General features: G+C 40.5%; 1 protein-coding gene across 2 annotated transcripts in view; it reads left to right on the forward strand.

Moving 5' to 3' along the window:
* The first annotated feature begins 4249 nt into the window (after positions 1 to 4249).
* LOC118693726 (protoheme IX farnesyltransferase, mitochondrial) overlaps positions 4250 to 16358 on the forward strand; it is a 95785-nt gene continuing 83676 nt past the window's right edge. For both annotated transcript variants that reach the window (XM_036394530.2, XM_036394531.2), the window contains exons 1-4: positions 4250 to 4338; positions 5495 to 5619; positions 7096 to 7420; positions 13767 to 13891. In XM_036394530.2, the coding sequence (XP_036250423.1) occupies positions 4296 to 4338; positions 5495 to 5619; positions 7096 to 7420; positions 13767 to 13891 (618 nt within the window). In that variant the 5' untranslated portion in view covers positions 4250 to 4295. The remainder of the gene's footprint in view (positions 4339 to 5494; positions 5620 to 7095; positions 7421 to 13766; positions 13892 to 16358) is intronic.

A 16358-nucleotide genomic window follows, 5' to 3' on the forward strand; every position in this document is an offset into this window, starting at 1 on the left:
AGTCCCAACCTTCAAGATGCTGCTAAACCAATTCTCCGTTTCCCACACTCCTTTGAAGCTGGATTTGCATTTCACTTGCTTTTGTTACAGTGCCTAAAATGAACTTTCTATTTCCTAGAGGAAGGTGAATGGAGCATTGCACAGTCACACAGTTTTGGTGGATTGGCTGAGAAGAGCAAGCTATAAACTTAGGCTTTGATTACCTCCAGCTTGGTTTTGAGAGCTGGGAGCTGGAGCTGTGCCTGTGTGTAGTCATACAGGCATGTGGAGCACTGTGTTTCAGTCCTAGACAGAAATAAGGCCCCCTTGCACATGATTTGGTCAAACCTTCTGTCTTTCCCCCCAAAAGAAACACAGAATCACAGAATAGTTTGGGTTGGAAAGGAAAATAAAGATCATCTCATTCCAAACCCTCTGTCATGGACAAGGACTCCTTCCACTAGTTCTGGTTGCTCCAAGCCCTGTCTAACCTGGCTTGGGACACTTTTGGGGATTGGACAGTCACAGTCTCTCTGGGCAACCTGTGTAAGGGCCTCACCACCCTCCCAGGGAAGAACTTCTTCCTAATACTCATTTAAATTTCTCCTCTTTTAGTTTAAAACTCTTCCCCCTTGCCCTATCACTAAAACAAAAGTGACATCTGATCTGCAAACACAGATGACTTTTTAAAAAGAGCAGCTCCTGCCAGCAACAGCACTCTTGTTTCTATAGTTTGTCGCAACATCATAGGATAAAAAAATAAATATTTGCAGGTGAGCTTATAGAGAGCTGCTTCATGTAGGCACAGCTTTGGTCTTTCATGTCTTTTAGGCACAGTCCATGTGTTATAAACACCAGGGCAGCAGGTTAGCAGCTCTCCTCATAAAATGAGCTCAAAGCCTTTCCCTGTTGCTACGCTTTTATTTTCCATTAATTTCCACCAGCCAATTCAGAGGCTAGGGGAAATTAATGGAAAGGTGACCTGCACATGGAAACTTTTAATAAACTACTAATACAGTGTCGAATCATTTCTTTTGGAGGTTTAAGCAGCCTGTGGAAGAAGCAATGAGTTCTGGGAGAGGAAGGAAGACAGTGTTTGTCTCCAGCCCTGGAATTTGTCCATTCATCAGTCATCCCATGACTTGTAGATGATCCAATTGCATATTAACAACAGTGGCCATTACTCAATAGAAATCAGTTGTAAGAAGTTCTTTAAAAGAACATTAATTCATCTTTCTCTTCCCGCCCCCCCCCGCACCTTTGCTGTGGATTTTTATCCCCCCTAGTGAGAATTTTAGGGGAAATTGTTTTGGAATGGCTGTTTTACAGGGGAAGCAATTTCTTTTTTTCTGTTAGAAATGCAGATCAGTCTTTTTAAAAATGAGTATCTAAAGTCAGGCTCCCAAACTCATAGCCTAATTTGCAAGTTGAGCAACAAAAGGACATCAAAGGAGCTCAGGAAGTCTAAATATCCCCCAGTTCTTGAGGTACATTACTATGAACTCTGGAGTTCCCTGTTTTTATCGCTCCAGCTTAGCCTCGACAATGCAATAAACCATTGACAAAAGGCTCCAGCCAGATTTCCTGAATTTTCTTTGTGACACTGATTCTACTGCAGACAGTATATCAGGTTGCCACTTGGGATTGGTGCTGTTTTACTTTATCTTCCTTATGCAAGTATAAATGTATGCATCAACCCTAAGGAACTAAAGGGTATATTTGCAGGGAAATCTTTCACATACCTTCTCATCCCTGTGCAAATGATGATGGGCCTCACACTGGTGGCTTTTCCTCACTGCAGCTCCACTGACCTCAGCAAAAGTGTCTTCTAATTTACATTATGGAGATCAGACCCAGCCTAAGTTCACTGGCATTTTATGCCCCTATTAGTTGCTCATGTTCATCCAAGGGGACATGAATGCTCCTTGTACATGAGGACCTCAGAGAACCAGATACTCCCCACATCAGGGGCATGTTCCTGGAGGTGCCAGCAAGCAGCACTTTCTGAGACTTCTGAATTCGTATCTCTTTTCTATTGGGCTGCAATGGAAGCTTTCCTAACACTTTGTATGGAAGTGGGAGCCATCTTCATCCCAGCCCACTCTACAGTGGGGAAGCAGGGAGTGGTCCCTCTCTGCCATACACCAGAAGAGTTCTCCAGCCAGGAGGCAGGACCCTTTATCTATCTCCTATAGAAGCACTACCATAAAAAATTCTCACTCACAAAGACATGGAAGAAATCAAATATTGTACACAGTCACTGTTTCCCAGTGTTGGCTCCTGGCCATGGGCATTCACGTGGGGATGTGCTGTGTGAGACTATGAGTGATGAAGAGGCACTTACCTATTGCTGGGAGGTACTGAACCATTACTTACCATTCCTTGTTCCTGTTCATATTCAAAAACCTCATAACGTTATTTTGTTAAATGAGTAGTTGCTGCTCCTCAAAGAAAATATTTAATTTTCTATAGCAAGTGTGTGCTTCTAACACATCCAGCCCATCTGGTCACACACTCATATGTTTGAACCCATTTTAACTCAGCTAAGAAACAACATTCTGTTCCTTCTTGAGCAGGTACTAATATTCTCTGGCTCTGGCTTGCAACTTACCTTTGCATAGTAAAGAGGAATTCAGCAACTATCAGTTTGCTACTGGGATTTCTAAACAGATGTAAATTTAGGGGCAGAAAAAAGGGCAAAAAGTAGAGATGCAAATAGGAACTGTGAAGTGATATATGCTCAGTGATGAGAACTTGAAGTAAAACCGGATATTAACTGTAAGAAATGTGAAGTCCTAATTTCTCCCTAGCTCCCCAAATAGAAGGAAATAAATGCTTTGAAGTAGAATATTCTCAGTGAATTAGAGTGAATGTTTTCATTTTATCTTCCTAATAATGATTTAAGATGACTTTTGCGTGAATTTAAGCACTATAAAGAAATGAAAGCCTGGGAGGAAGATGGTTCTGAGGAATATTTCCATGAAAAAATATTGAAAATTACTTTCAAAAGCATTTAAGTGACTTATAGCCTACATCTTCTGAACTTAAACTCTTTGGAGAAAACACTTTAAAGATGCCTGGGGGTGCAATTATGCCTTACAGCTGGAGCAGTCCTAACCATTCCCTTCCCTTTTTGTTCAGACTCTGGTCCAAGGCCCTTTCTCTTTGCCCCGCTTTAGCTTTTCAACCTTTACAACAGTGCCTGTGCAGGACCAGTTCAAACAGTATAACCAGCAGAATTCGCAATTTCTCCCTTTCAGTTTAGCAAGTTGAATCAGCTTCTTAGCAAAGGATCCAGCCACCCCCAGAACATGTATGAGGGCATGGTGCAACAGGACACCTGCAACAGCTCTTCAATATGACCCCCTGAAATGCATATTTTACCCAAGGAGTACAGAAACCAAACCTTCCATTTCAAAAATGACTTTGGAAACTAAACACTTTTACACTTTTTTTTTTTTTTTTTTTTTTTAACCAAGAATTTGGCCCGTTAAAGCTCAGGTTCTTTTGGGAATAAGACTCCATAGAATTACAGCAGTGATTCATTTTCTATTAGCCCTCTCTTGGCTGTTTTACAAGGATTTTGCAATGTCCCAATGCACTCCTGGTCACCCTCTTGCTGTGCCAGACTCCACAGCCTGGCCACAACTTTTCCCTGGGGATGAGCGTGAGGATGCAGCAGAGAGAACAGCCCCCACGCCTGGCAGAGGCCATGAGGAGGCTCCAGGCAGGGCTCTGGGCACTTCCTCATGGGAGAAGTGACCGAGATCTCCCATCTGGCTCCAGCTCCCACTGAAAGCTGTCCCCTGTTGCTGCACCCCAAAAATGACAGCCCGGTTCTTCACTCAGGCTCACTGGCTGGTTCACTGGGTGAGAAACTGCTCTGGCACTTGTTCTGCAGGAGCAATCTCACCCACATCTCCCTCCAAGAACTGTTTTTCTTTTCCGGGTGATCTCCAGAGGTCCCTTCCAACACAAACGATTCTGTGATTATGTTATTTTAGGTCGTTTATTTTGTACCGGTAGAGAAAAGCGTTTTGACTCCTTCCACGCCGCTTTTATATATTGGCCTGGGGAATTTCAAACTTCGGTATAAAAAAACTTCCAACTCCCTCGGCTCACAGCCACCCCCCATCCGCAAGCCGCCCGGGCAAGGCTCCAGGACGGCCTGAACACGACCGCCCCTCTGCTCGGGACAGCCCCGGAATGGCCGCTCCGCCTCCGCGGCAGCGCCGACCCGGAAAGCGTTTGGAGGTCGCGCCGGGAAGATGGCGGCGCCCGGGCAGTGAGAGGAGAGCGGCGCAGCAGCCGCGGCCATGAGCGCCGCCCGCAGCTGCCGCCCGCCCCGGGCGCTCACAGGTACCGCGGAGCCGTAGGGCGAGAGGGCCGGTGTGCGGGCAGGGCCGGGGCGGCCCGGGGCTGCTCTGTGGAGCGGTCCCCGGAGCCTGCAAGGCTATGCGTGTGCGTGTCCCCGTGAGCGGGTGTCCCCGTGTGCTACACTGCGCTGTGTGTCCTCCACACGCGTTTGACTTTAGGGCTCTCCTATGGCAGCTGCTTCCTCTCAGTGCTTCTTTGCCAAGATAATCTTGTCGATAGTGTATATAGTAGTGGGACAATACTATGTTCTATGATGCTCCATCACCAAGGCTGCCTGCGCTCAAGCAGCGTTTAGACAACCCTTTCCAGGTCAGGGTGGGATTGTTGGGGTGTCCTGTGAAGGGCCAGGGATTGAATTCGATGATCTTTGTGGGTCTTTTCCAGCTCAGGATATTCTGTGAAAGTACGTCTTACTGGTGCTCAGGAATTTGGAAGAAACACCCAAAATTATTGGGACTTCCCTACAGTTTAGTTTTGAGCCCCTTGGGATAAGAAAGAAAGGGAGGGGTTGGAATGTGTCCAGGGAAGAGAACGGAGCTCAGGAAGGGTCTGGAGCACCAGAAGCAGCTGAGGAGGCTGGGGGGCCTCAGCTTGCAGAAAAGGAGGCTCAGGGGAATTTCCCATACTCCACAATTCCCTAACAGGAGGGTGCAGCTAGGTGGAGATTGAGCTCTGCTCCCAGGAAACAAGGGACAGGATAAGAGGAAGCAGCCACAAGTTGGGCTAGGGGAAGTTTGTGTTGGATATTAGGCAAAATTTCTTCTCTGAATGGGTGGTCAGGCACTGGCACAGGCTGCCCAGGGCAGTGATAGAGTTACCATCCCTGTAAGGGTTAAAAAGCCATGTGGATGTAATACTTAGGGACATGGTTCAGTAGTGGACCTGGCTGTGCTGGGTTAATACTGAGATTTGATCTTAAAGGTATTTTCCATCTTTAATGATTCCATGATTTTGCAGTGTCATGTCTTTCACCTGGAGAAACAAACATTTTCCATTACCTGACCCTGGTTCCCATTTGTGGGGGTGTCCTGTGTCACAGCTGACAATAGGCACTGTAGTCTCAATTAGAAGCAAACTCAGTGGCAGAGGACAAACTGGAATCTGCTGTTACTTTTTTTCTTGTCTTCCGTTTAAACAGGATTATTTGTGTGGCATCTGAGGAACACTGGTGCACGGCAGATACCGTGCCGGTTTGTGCACTTTTATCACGTGGCCAGCAACAGGTTGATTACCTTTCAGTACTTCAACTTTCTCAAACGAATGGTAAGTCAAGGAGTATATCTATTCCCTAATTCTCATTCATCCCATGTGATAAGTCGAAATGGAGATTAGTTGATAAGAGTAATTTTTCTTATCAGCCAAACTCAGCTAATTTAAGCGTCTCCATTTTTCACTAAATCAGAGTCAAAGCACTTGGTATCCTAAAACGTCTCAGGCTGGAGGAAACCTTTTGTAGCAAGGACAGTGCCTTGTGTTGCAAAGTCTCCTCTGCTTGACAGGAGGCTTCTGTACCCTTGAAATAGCGCACTCACCTCCTGTTGAGAGACTTGACATAAAATTATTTTTAAATCATTATTTATAAAAAAGTCACTTTTTATAATAAAGTCACATCTTGGCTAGCAGTCATACAAGTAGTAGATGGATCTCTCTTGTGGAGGTGGTGTGTTCTCAGTTAATTGGTTTATTTGAGTCAAAATTCCTGAGCTCATTAAGTTAATGGGTTACATTTACAGTGTGCTGTTAGTTTTAAGTATTAGATAAGCTGTAATTATCATTAAGCCCCTTGAAATTACATCTTCTTCTTTGACCAGTGGTAGCATATGCTGGTGGATGGCAGCAACTTTTTAAAATTGTGCTACTGGTTTGAAGTGTATTCACATTGCTCATTCGGAGTTGCAGACCACTCTTCCTTGTTGTAATTATTACTGTGTACTTGAAATCAGGATTGGTTGAAAGTTCTTTATTTCTATGCTTCTGGTGCTTGAAATAGATAGAATATTTGGGGAAAGAAAATATGAGAAGAGAATCTAAATGCTCTTTTTCTTATTTTGTGTTTATTCTGTGAGCTCTAAAAGAGAGCAAACAACTCTATTCTAATTTGTTGTTCTATATATGTTCCTTTGAAATTTTTTGTCTAATTAATTAATAAAAAGTTTGGCATAAATAATAATAGACTAATATGGGAGATTATTTTATATCATAGGTGGTAGATTGTCTTTTTCGGATTATTTTTAATTTTTTCATTTATTAAATATGCATAAGTTTAGTACTTATGTTTGGAAACTGAAGTTTTGTGGGCATTTGTATATTTCTCTGTTTAAAGGTGAATTTTGTTTGGTCAAAGGTTGGGCTCAGTGACCTTGGAGGTCAATCCAACCTTTATTATTCTGTGAAATTGATCAGTTGTAAGTTACGTTGTATTACCTGGTGGTTTTGAATATGAACAAAGAGTTTGCTGTTGTAGCTATTGGGGGGGAAGTAAACATTCAAATGCAATTTTCCAATCTTACATAAACATTGATTCAGCTGAGTTGTAAAGCTGTGTTTGTAATAACTAAGCCAACTTCAGAAGTCTTTCTGTGTGTGAAATAAGTGTCTGAAATTCAGACTAACTCAGTTGTGTCATAGAAGTAATTCTCCTAACAAGAATAAAATAGTAATAATATTCTTGGTGTTAATAAAGTGAAATGGACAGAAATATCTTTATCTATTTGTTTTAACATTTCTCATTGTATTTAGTACGTAACACAGTGCAACAAAGACCTCAGTCAACGAGCCAAACCCAAGTCCGATTCAATTGTGTCTCCTTTTCATGAGCTTCAGCAATTGGATCAGGAAAAAAAGGTTGTACACAAAATTAGCTCAGTTTCACCTATTCATCAGTCGTGGTCTGAGATGTCAAGCAGAAATGAGTTGAGAGAAATGAAATCAGCTGCAGAAACTGAAGACTCAGTCATACCAGGGAGAGCTGAATCCAAGGAAGACAGACAATGGAAAGAAATGAAGCTACGGCTGGATGATTTGCCAGGAATTTTGGCACGCTTGTCCAAAATCAGGCTTACAGGTATTACTGGTAATTTTTTCTCATTTCTCTACATTCTGCTTGAAGCAGAATTCTTTGGGACGTTACTGGTATGGTTTAGTTTTGCATGTGATAATTCCCACTTTATTAATGCTAGGCTGGATCAATTTCAATCAAGTATGTGCTAGGAAAATTGTTTTATGGAAGCATTTAATAGTTTTCCCATTAATTTTGTTTAAAAACAATGAGAGTCAGCTAGTTTCTGGGAAATAAGCAAGTGTTAGTAGACAGACTACAGTGAAACTGGGTAAGGAAGTGAATTCACAAATAATGTGTTCAGTATTTGAGGTTGTCTTGCTTAAGTTTTCCAGTGTTTTGTCTTATTTACCTACCTTTCACTGTAGTACTGCTAGTTGTGAAATTAGCACTAGAAGTCCCAATGTAAGATAATCCAAGTGGTTTCCTATATTAGAAAGGAAAATGTGTGAATCTGACTGATTGAATTTTGTAAAAGAAGATCTGATTTACTTTTCAGTCATTGATAGTGTTGTCTTTTCAAACCGGCAATTGTTAAGCAATTGCCTTGCAGCCTTAACTACGTTTTGTCTTGTTCAAGTAATAATACTTAACGACTTTATGTAACTCCTTTGCCATAGAAACAATTATAAATTACCCCTTTGCCAATAGGTAGTGCTATGTATGCTTTTATTTCTAAGGAGGCTCTAATTATCTGACCAAAGCCTTACATCTTGTCTATGATATAAAGTCCAAGAACAGAAATGTAATTTCCTAAGTCCTTGCCTGGGTGCTCTCCCGTTGGTCAAGTGAATTCCTCATAACAAGACTGTTCCTTGCCCTAAAAATTTGTTATAATGAATGTCCTGAATTCAGTTTACTTTTAAAAACTTTTTTGTCTTGCAATATATGAGTTTTCATTGTTTGTTTTTCTATGGAAAAATCTTGCTGACCACACAGAGTGTGTAATGGTAATTTACATTTTCATCTGTGGTCCTCTGATACGTCTTGTGTTTTGGATTTGGCACAACTGATCTTGTTTGCACGTCCTAATTTTTTTCCTCATTGTTTTTAGAAAGCCTTAGGTCATTTATTTTGTGCTGATTAAGGGACCAGAGAGAGATAAAATTGACTATTGTTGAAAGCACTTGAGGTTTTTTTTTATGTTTGCTGATGGGTAAGCTCAGTGCTTGTACCACATCTCAGTGTTACTGGTGCTTCTTGAAATGGGAGTTTCAACAACTTCAGCAAGATGGGAGAGTGTCATTTTCAAGAGAAAACAATTTCATGAGATACATTTCTATGTGGCCTCAGAGTTGCTGCAAAACTCTTCAACAGTTCCTGGTAGCCTCTTTTAACTAGGCAAGCACCACTCTGGATTTAAAATAGGGTATAGAAGGCAAAGGTTAAGGAATTTCATTCCCTTCAGGACTATTGTTTTCTATGACAGTGCCTTTTGAAGTGTAAGCTTGACTGCTAATTTCTGAACAGCTGTACAATTTTTAATCAAGCTTGCAAGCCTATTGGGAAAGGGACTGTGATTTTAGTTTATCTCTGTCTTCTCATGTGCTTGGAGGAGTTTTTGATCCTAGGTAAATGTAGTAAACTTCATCTATTGAGAAGGTATAGAGAGATACAGGAAAAAACTTACCCTCTCTTCTCGTTGTGATCTTTATGTGTTTCGTGTGCAGATTTTTTGTAAGTGGAAAGTGTAAAGAGTAAGTTGGATGAAGACGATTTTGTAGAAGGAGAGTTCTATTGTTGTTCTTTATTGGTCATGGGATAGGATAGGACATAAGCAGGAATAAGACTGCGTGTAATATGTAGAGGAAGGAAAATTTTTAACAACTTGTGTAATCATTTAGACAAATTATATATTCTGTAAAGACTGTAATGTTGTAGTTCTTTGATTTTTTTTTTTAAAGAAGAATAAATTCTCTGAGGTCAGTTTTTAAGTTGCAAATGTCATACAGCTCAGTTCCTTTCACCCATGAAGTTGTGATAGATCTCATATCCTGTGTGGGTTTTTTGGCAGACACTTTATTTATACTTTTTAGAGTATGAAATAACAAAAAAACAAACTCTGCATGATGCCAAAATGGGACTTCCTTATGCTCTGTTCTTTTCCTGCTGCTGCTGGAAAGAGATTTTTTGTTTGTAGTATGAACTGTACTTCACCTTGGAAAGGAAATGAGTTTTGCTATTTCCATGCTTCATGTAAACTGCAGCTTTTGTGACTCTGCCATTAGAAGCTCTGCCTTAAAAACAGGAATAGATTTTTGTTTATATTCTTTTGCCATAGAAAACAATTAGGGAACTTTTCATTAAATGTCACATAATCTACCTTTTTGGGTTCAATTTCCATCCATTCCCATCTCTGTGGTGTTTTATGTTGGCTGCTCTCTGAACAGCTGTATCCTACCACCCAGGCACTTGGAAGGCTAATGCATCTGTCTGATAGATTTTCAGAATTATAAATGCATTGTTTTCAACTTGATCCTAAAGCTGCTGTGTAACTGAAAATAGGAGAGAGACAAGGGAAGGTATGGGAATAAGAGGAAATTCCAGCGATTTATAATGCATGCACACCCTAGGAATTTCAGGTTGTCTCGTCTTCTTCAATTTAACTTCAAGTTTAGATTTAAGTAATGTTTCCTCCAAGGATTACAGATGAAAACTTAGACGAACTATATATAAAACCACAGGAAAATCAAAGTTCAGTTTTTAGTTTGGGCAAACTGAGGAAAGTGTGATATGAAAAATGATGAGTATTCCCTTAGATAACGCTCTAGGGTTTGTGAACATTTCCTTGTTGTTTCTCCTGTAGCATGTTGGTCTTTTTGTGAGGACAAGCAGCTAAACTGGAACAGGCTGTTCCATCCCTGGAAGTGTTCAAGGCCAGGTTTGATGGGGCTTGGAGCAACCTGGGACAGATTCCACCCCCTGCCCCCCACCACCCAAGTAGGGGGTTGGAAATAGATGATCTTCAAGGTCCCTTGCAACCCAAACCATTCAGTGATTCCATGATTCTGTGATGTACAGCACCTTGTGGCTTTGAGAAAAGACTGAACATGGTGCTCAGCGCTCTAGTGTGATTGGCAGGGTGGTGATCAGTCAAAGGCTGGACTTGATGATCTTGGAGGTCTTTTCCAACCTACTTGAATCTGATTACATGGCACCTGTCTGAGATGTGGATCAACATGTGCAGACAAAAATATGCTGATTTCTGAGCATTTTCAGTTTTGAAGACTAAACTAGAAATTTTTTTCATATATCTTGTTATAAGAAAATAATTCTGTTGTGCGTACTAACAGACAGCTGGAATTTTTGGATGTATTGCTTCTGTATGGATTTTTGTCTGTGGAATAGTGATCCTCTAGCACAAATGTGCTGCACCTGAAACCAGAAGCCTGAGATATTTGGTACTGATTAAAGGTGTGATTGTGAGCATCCTACTTCATCTCTTGTCTGTTGTGTATTGGTGACACGATGATGAAGATCCAGTTTTGCAGACTGACTCTTGATGCTTACCAAACTGCAACGATGATTAAATAAGGGGTTTGTGTTGTGTTTGTAGGCTGAAAGTCTGGTAATAGCTGCTATAGTAAAAAAATGCATTTACTTTATTGGAGGTCTTCTATGTCCCCAGTTGATTCTGGAATAATAGCATTTATTCTTTAAATGAAAACTTCAGTATAGCCAGAAACTTTGAAAAATAGAAGGGGATTCCAGAGCAGGATTGATTTGCTTTGGCTTTCTGTGCTTTTATTTTGCCTTGGCTACTTTTTAATAGTAGGTAAACAAAATATGGCATAATGATTCACATGCTATAAACACAAAAGATTTATATAGGCAGAGCACATTGTGATGAAGTGGAAAAGGAATGTAAAGAACACACTAAACTTTTGGACTGTGTTTTTATGCCAGAAACATTATAATTCACTCTTTGTCACCAATCCATTAGCATTTTCTTTTTCTTCTACATTGACGTGGGAGACAAATGTCTGCTGTTAATTTTTGTTAAAGCTAGAAATGTTTAAAAGACTGAAAATAAGGCTTAGGCTGAGATCATAAGTTTAAATCTTGGCTTCTTTTTGAAGAGCATGTATAATGCCATTTCCCATCAACAAGTCTTGAAAGGATCGATTCCATCTATTATGCAATAAGGTGAAGTTAATTTGGCCCCTAATGCACTAAACTAACAGGGATTAAAAAACAAACAGAGTCAGTGACCTCATTCCCTTGATGTGATCTCAATTAAATACACTTTTCCTCCATGAGGGAAGTTGAAGAGTAAATTATTGCTTCCACAGTTAAAGAAAATAAACTTTCCAATCCAAAGGGAGCATTTTCCTATTTACTGCTAATGTGTTGTATTGGAATATCTTGGCGATGAAGAAAGCAGGGGATGCCTGGTGTGCAAACCCTGCCCAAACAAGAAAAAGTACCTGCTTTAATGAGATATGGGAGAGGATGTACTGCAGCCTTTTAAAATGAGATCCTGATAAGTCATGCTCAAATGACTGGCTAAAATTAATCTGGAGAAGTCAATGGGGACTTTAATTAGTGTTGTAACTGTACAGTGTTAGAATTTCTTTGGGGTCAGGGTAGTGGTAATGTTATACTGACTGTTTGCCAATCCATTCCACCTTTCTTCTCCAGTAAATGAGTTGGTGTTTTCCCCTAATAAATTGGTGTAAAGTGCTCTCTAAGATAAGTTTTAATTAAATTCTTGTCTAGAAGTGAGCATGTGGTTTATTATGCAAAAAACATGAATGTAATCACTCTTGGAAATGCAAATGCCACTGTTCACTGTCATTTTCCATGCATTTTTTGAACTTTCTCAGTTGTACCAATGCATTTCATGTTTTTTTTGTGCATTCCTAAGGAGGATTCAAGAGTTTGGAAATCAACATAGTGTTGTAATTATATAATAAATAAGATCTAGTCTTTCAGAATGATCAGTACCTTCATGTTCATTTGTCTGGTGAGGTAGCAGAATCTGTGATTCTTTCAGAGCTGCTCAGAAGGGTGAAGTTCTGTCATAAATCCACTGTATTGTAGAAGTAGCCTGTGAATCTGTAACAAGGCTATATAATTAATACTTATTATAATATGCATATTATTATAATAATATTCAGCCATCAGTGGACTTTAATACTTAGAGAAAAGTTTCGATGAGCAGCAAGTTTTCTCCACTGTGTTTTCAGGATTAAATCCTAAGGTTCTTAGGCAAGCACAGTTCTTGAAATGAGCACTTTGCATGTGCATCCTTACTGGCAGGTCTCTGCCATGACATTTACTATTTCATCCCAAGCAGTGCTGCTTAATAGATAATCCAGGTATTTTCAGTCAGCAAGATTATTTATTTGTCATTTAACTTCAGACAAAAAGGAGACTTCATAGGAATCAGGAAGATAAGAAAATTTTGATGCTTTGATTTAAAATAGCTGAGGTCTGAAGCATGTAACTGCATCAGAACATACTTTAAATACCTTCTGTTTAATAACTAGTAATTTAAGATTGTAAGGTTCAAGGTTACGAGCGAGATGTTCCATAAGTGTGCTGACTTTCATAGTATTTGTCATATCATACTATTTCTTGCCAAAAGTGAGGATTTTGAGACCTGTTATTTGGCTAATTACAATATTGGGATTAAAGATTGGGTAATTTTTATTTTAAGGATGTGATTTGCAGTACTGTACTAAAGTTACAATTTTGCATGACAAAACTGAAATGGATTTTTTATGAACCCACTCAAATTTTGAGGCCATTAAGTGTTGTTGGGTCTCTGTGATGATATAATTGTTCTTTCAGCCCAAAGTGGGCATGTCAAATAGAAGCAGTGGGAACAGATATTGTGCAGTGAAATTACTGCAGCTACATGCCCCAAATCTCTTTTTGACTCTGCACTGCTTAAATTCCTGCTATAATTTGATATAAAGCATGTATCTCAGTGTGGGATTTTTTTTTTTTTACTCTTTTTTCTTCTGCATTAGACTTTGCAGTGATGTGTGAGTTACCGGATCAAATATCTGTCCTGTGCATGTTGTGTAGGGCAGTTTGGTCCCATAGCAAATCCATAAAATAGGAAATACAGAGACACAAGTTGTTTCCTCACATCTTCTGCTAATGTGCTGCTGCTTTTGGGTTTCTTATTTCATTTCTGGCAGTTCTCCTTCTCATTTTTGATTTCTTTATGTACAACATTTGTATTAATTGTACCCAGTTCCTGGAGCTAGTGTGAACCATAAAGATAGCAAAAAGTTAATCTGCACAAGTTTTTTCAGGGTTTGAAAGCCATAACTCTAGTGTTATGTACAAAGATGGTTTCTTGTTGATGCTTTGAACTGTGCTCTCACTTGCGTTGCAGCTCTGGTTGTCAGCACCGCGTCCGCTGGCTTTGCCATGGCCCCAGTCCCTTTTGAGCTCACCTGTTTCATGCTCGCCTCCCTTGGAACCGGCCTGGCATCCTGTGCTGCCAACTCCATCAATCAGGTCAGTCCATCTCTTCATCTGTACAGCAAACCGGTGTCATCCTGGCTTCTGAAACACTGTCAGAAGTGTGACTGGATGGCCGGGAGTGCTGTGCCTTCAGCTGCTGCCTGAGCTCTGAGCTGCTAAAACTGACACCACAAAAGTAATATATGCCTGAGAATTCAAGTGGAGTTGCTAGGCACAGTTTGTTTGTACAGAATGGAGTTGATGAGGTTTTAAGCCTCCCAGTAATAATGTTTATCTTGGTAATACCCAAGCCTGGGTCCCTGGAAATGACAGGAAGAACTGGGTAATTGGAGTGTAAGAATAGCCAGTGAGGCTCCAGCCTTATGGGCTTGATTTTTCAGTTGTGTTACTGTATGACCTTATTGGACCTGTCTTAAGAGTCGCTCAGATCCACTTAAAACATCTATAGTGGGACTTCAGTGGGATTTTGTCCAGGCTGGGATCATGGTGTCTCCAGCACATCTGCAAAATGAACCGAGAACCTCCATTTTGTGGAAGTCCCATGCCAGAGATGTTCCAGGTACCTGAACTTGAGCTTCCCTGTGTGTGTGTCAACATGCCTGTGGAGCTTGATGCTGATCTTGGCTCTCCTGCACTCAATTGTGAAGCACGGTGGCTCTTAGGCTCTCGCAAAGGAAAGCCTAACTAGTGAACAGGTTGTAAAACTTGTGGTGCTGGACGGTGTTTCAAAGTGTAGTAGCTATGGTCACTTTCAAATCTGGGCTGGAAAAAGAAGGAGCAGCAGCAGTGCCACTATTGACAGCACTTCATGGTTTCAGCAACCACTTGTGACTCCTGGAACTCCAGTAATGGAGGTTTCCTGGGATCCACACTCTGGAGTCAACTTGGTTGAGTTGGGCTCTTTGATGTTTACACCTTGTAACACCTCAGTTGTAGGCATGTGGTGTGTTTTTCAGGATTGCACCCATCAGCACACATTTTGCTCAGCCTGGACTAAGTCCTATTTACTGTTTTTACAGGTTTTAGTGTTTCTTTCACTGAGCTTAAAACTGGGGCAGGCAGCTAACTCTGTTTTCTCTGCAAAATGGGAAGGACAATGCATGATGTTTAATTGCTTCGAAATGTTTATGTAGCTTGCCTAACTTGGAAACGCATAAATATCCCTGAAAAATAATTTTAAATAAGTTACACTATTTTCTGAAGAATACATTTAGTTATCATGTACATATTTTTCACACTACGGCTGGGAAGAGAGGCTGTCATAACTAAGGTGAGGTTTTGCTGGGTTTTGATACAATTTTGGATGTACCCTTTTTTCCTCCCTTTTTTCCTTTACTACCTTTTTGATATTAAAAAATAAATCTATGGGTTATCCTTTGAAATATTTACTGTCATATGTGCCTTCACTTTTGATGTGGATACTACTGGCCGAAGAGAATTAATGATGGCTTATCTAGAGACTCCTGTGCAACTTGTCTTGAGGTTTTGCTAGATCTTCTGAGAGGTGACATTCCCACACAAGTAACTGATTTTCTTTGTCTTCAGCTTCCATGTATTGCTCATCGTATTTTGTCCCAAAAGCAGGCACTTTTTAAACTCTTGGAAGCCATTTCTTAAACTCTTGAAGTACTCAGAAGTACAGGAATTCTGTGTTGTAATTTGGAATTGGACACTTGGGATAGCAAAGGGAAGTTAAGAGGATGTTAAGAGGAGTTAAGAGGAGTGCAATAACTTTGTACTGCATCTTGTAATTCACTCTTTACTCACTGCAAGTTACTCCAGCCTCACGGTGTGTCAAACTGCCTTTCACAATTTCAGCTGAACATTTTAAATTTTCACACTTGCTCATATTGACCCACTTTCCTGTGTAGAGAGATCTTGAAGGCAGATTACTCCTACTAAAAAAAAAAGAGCAGAGTTGGTGAGGAAGCAAAAGGAAAGAGCTGTGCTTGGTGATCTGTTGTTTATCAATGGATCCTTTCAGTCGTTGAGTGTCTTTTTCCCAGTGTTACTGTGTCTGAATTGGCTGGGAATTTAATTTTCCGTAAATACTTAAAGCTTGGGTAATCCATCTTGACCGTTGGGAAGGAGCACATTTGACTTGGAACTTCCTTTATTGCTACTTTGCTCTGTCCGTTGCTCCCCATACGCATCTACTTCTCTGGCAGCTCATGACTCATGTTTCCCCTGTTGCTCCTCTCTGTCCCTTCAGGACCTTTTTATATGATAACCGTCTTTCGCTTCCCAAATTGCTATAAATCTGTGCATCTTTAAGGGCAACTCATCTTTCCCACTCCTCATTTCTCTGATAAATCTATGTGCACAATTTACAGTCCCCTCATATGTCGTGGGAAGGTGAAGTGTGAATTGTGTAAGATTCTTCCCTGTGATTTAGGACAGGATATAAGGGGCCTGGTCCCGTGACAATGTACTGAAGATTCTGTAAAATTCATAGAAGTATTGATAGAAACTTGTAAGTGGTCAGGTTCTGAAGTTTGAG

This window comes from Molothrus ater, chromosome 19 (assembly GCF_012460135.2).
Source record: "Molothrus ater isolate BHLD 08-10-18 breed brown headed cowbird chromosome 19, BPBGC_Mater_1.1, whole genome shotgun sequence".
NCBI lineage: Eukaryota > Metazoa > Chordata > Aves > Passeriformes > Icteridae > Molothrus > Molothrus ater.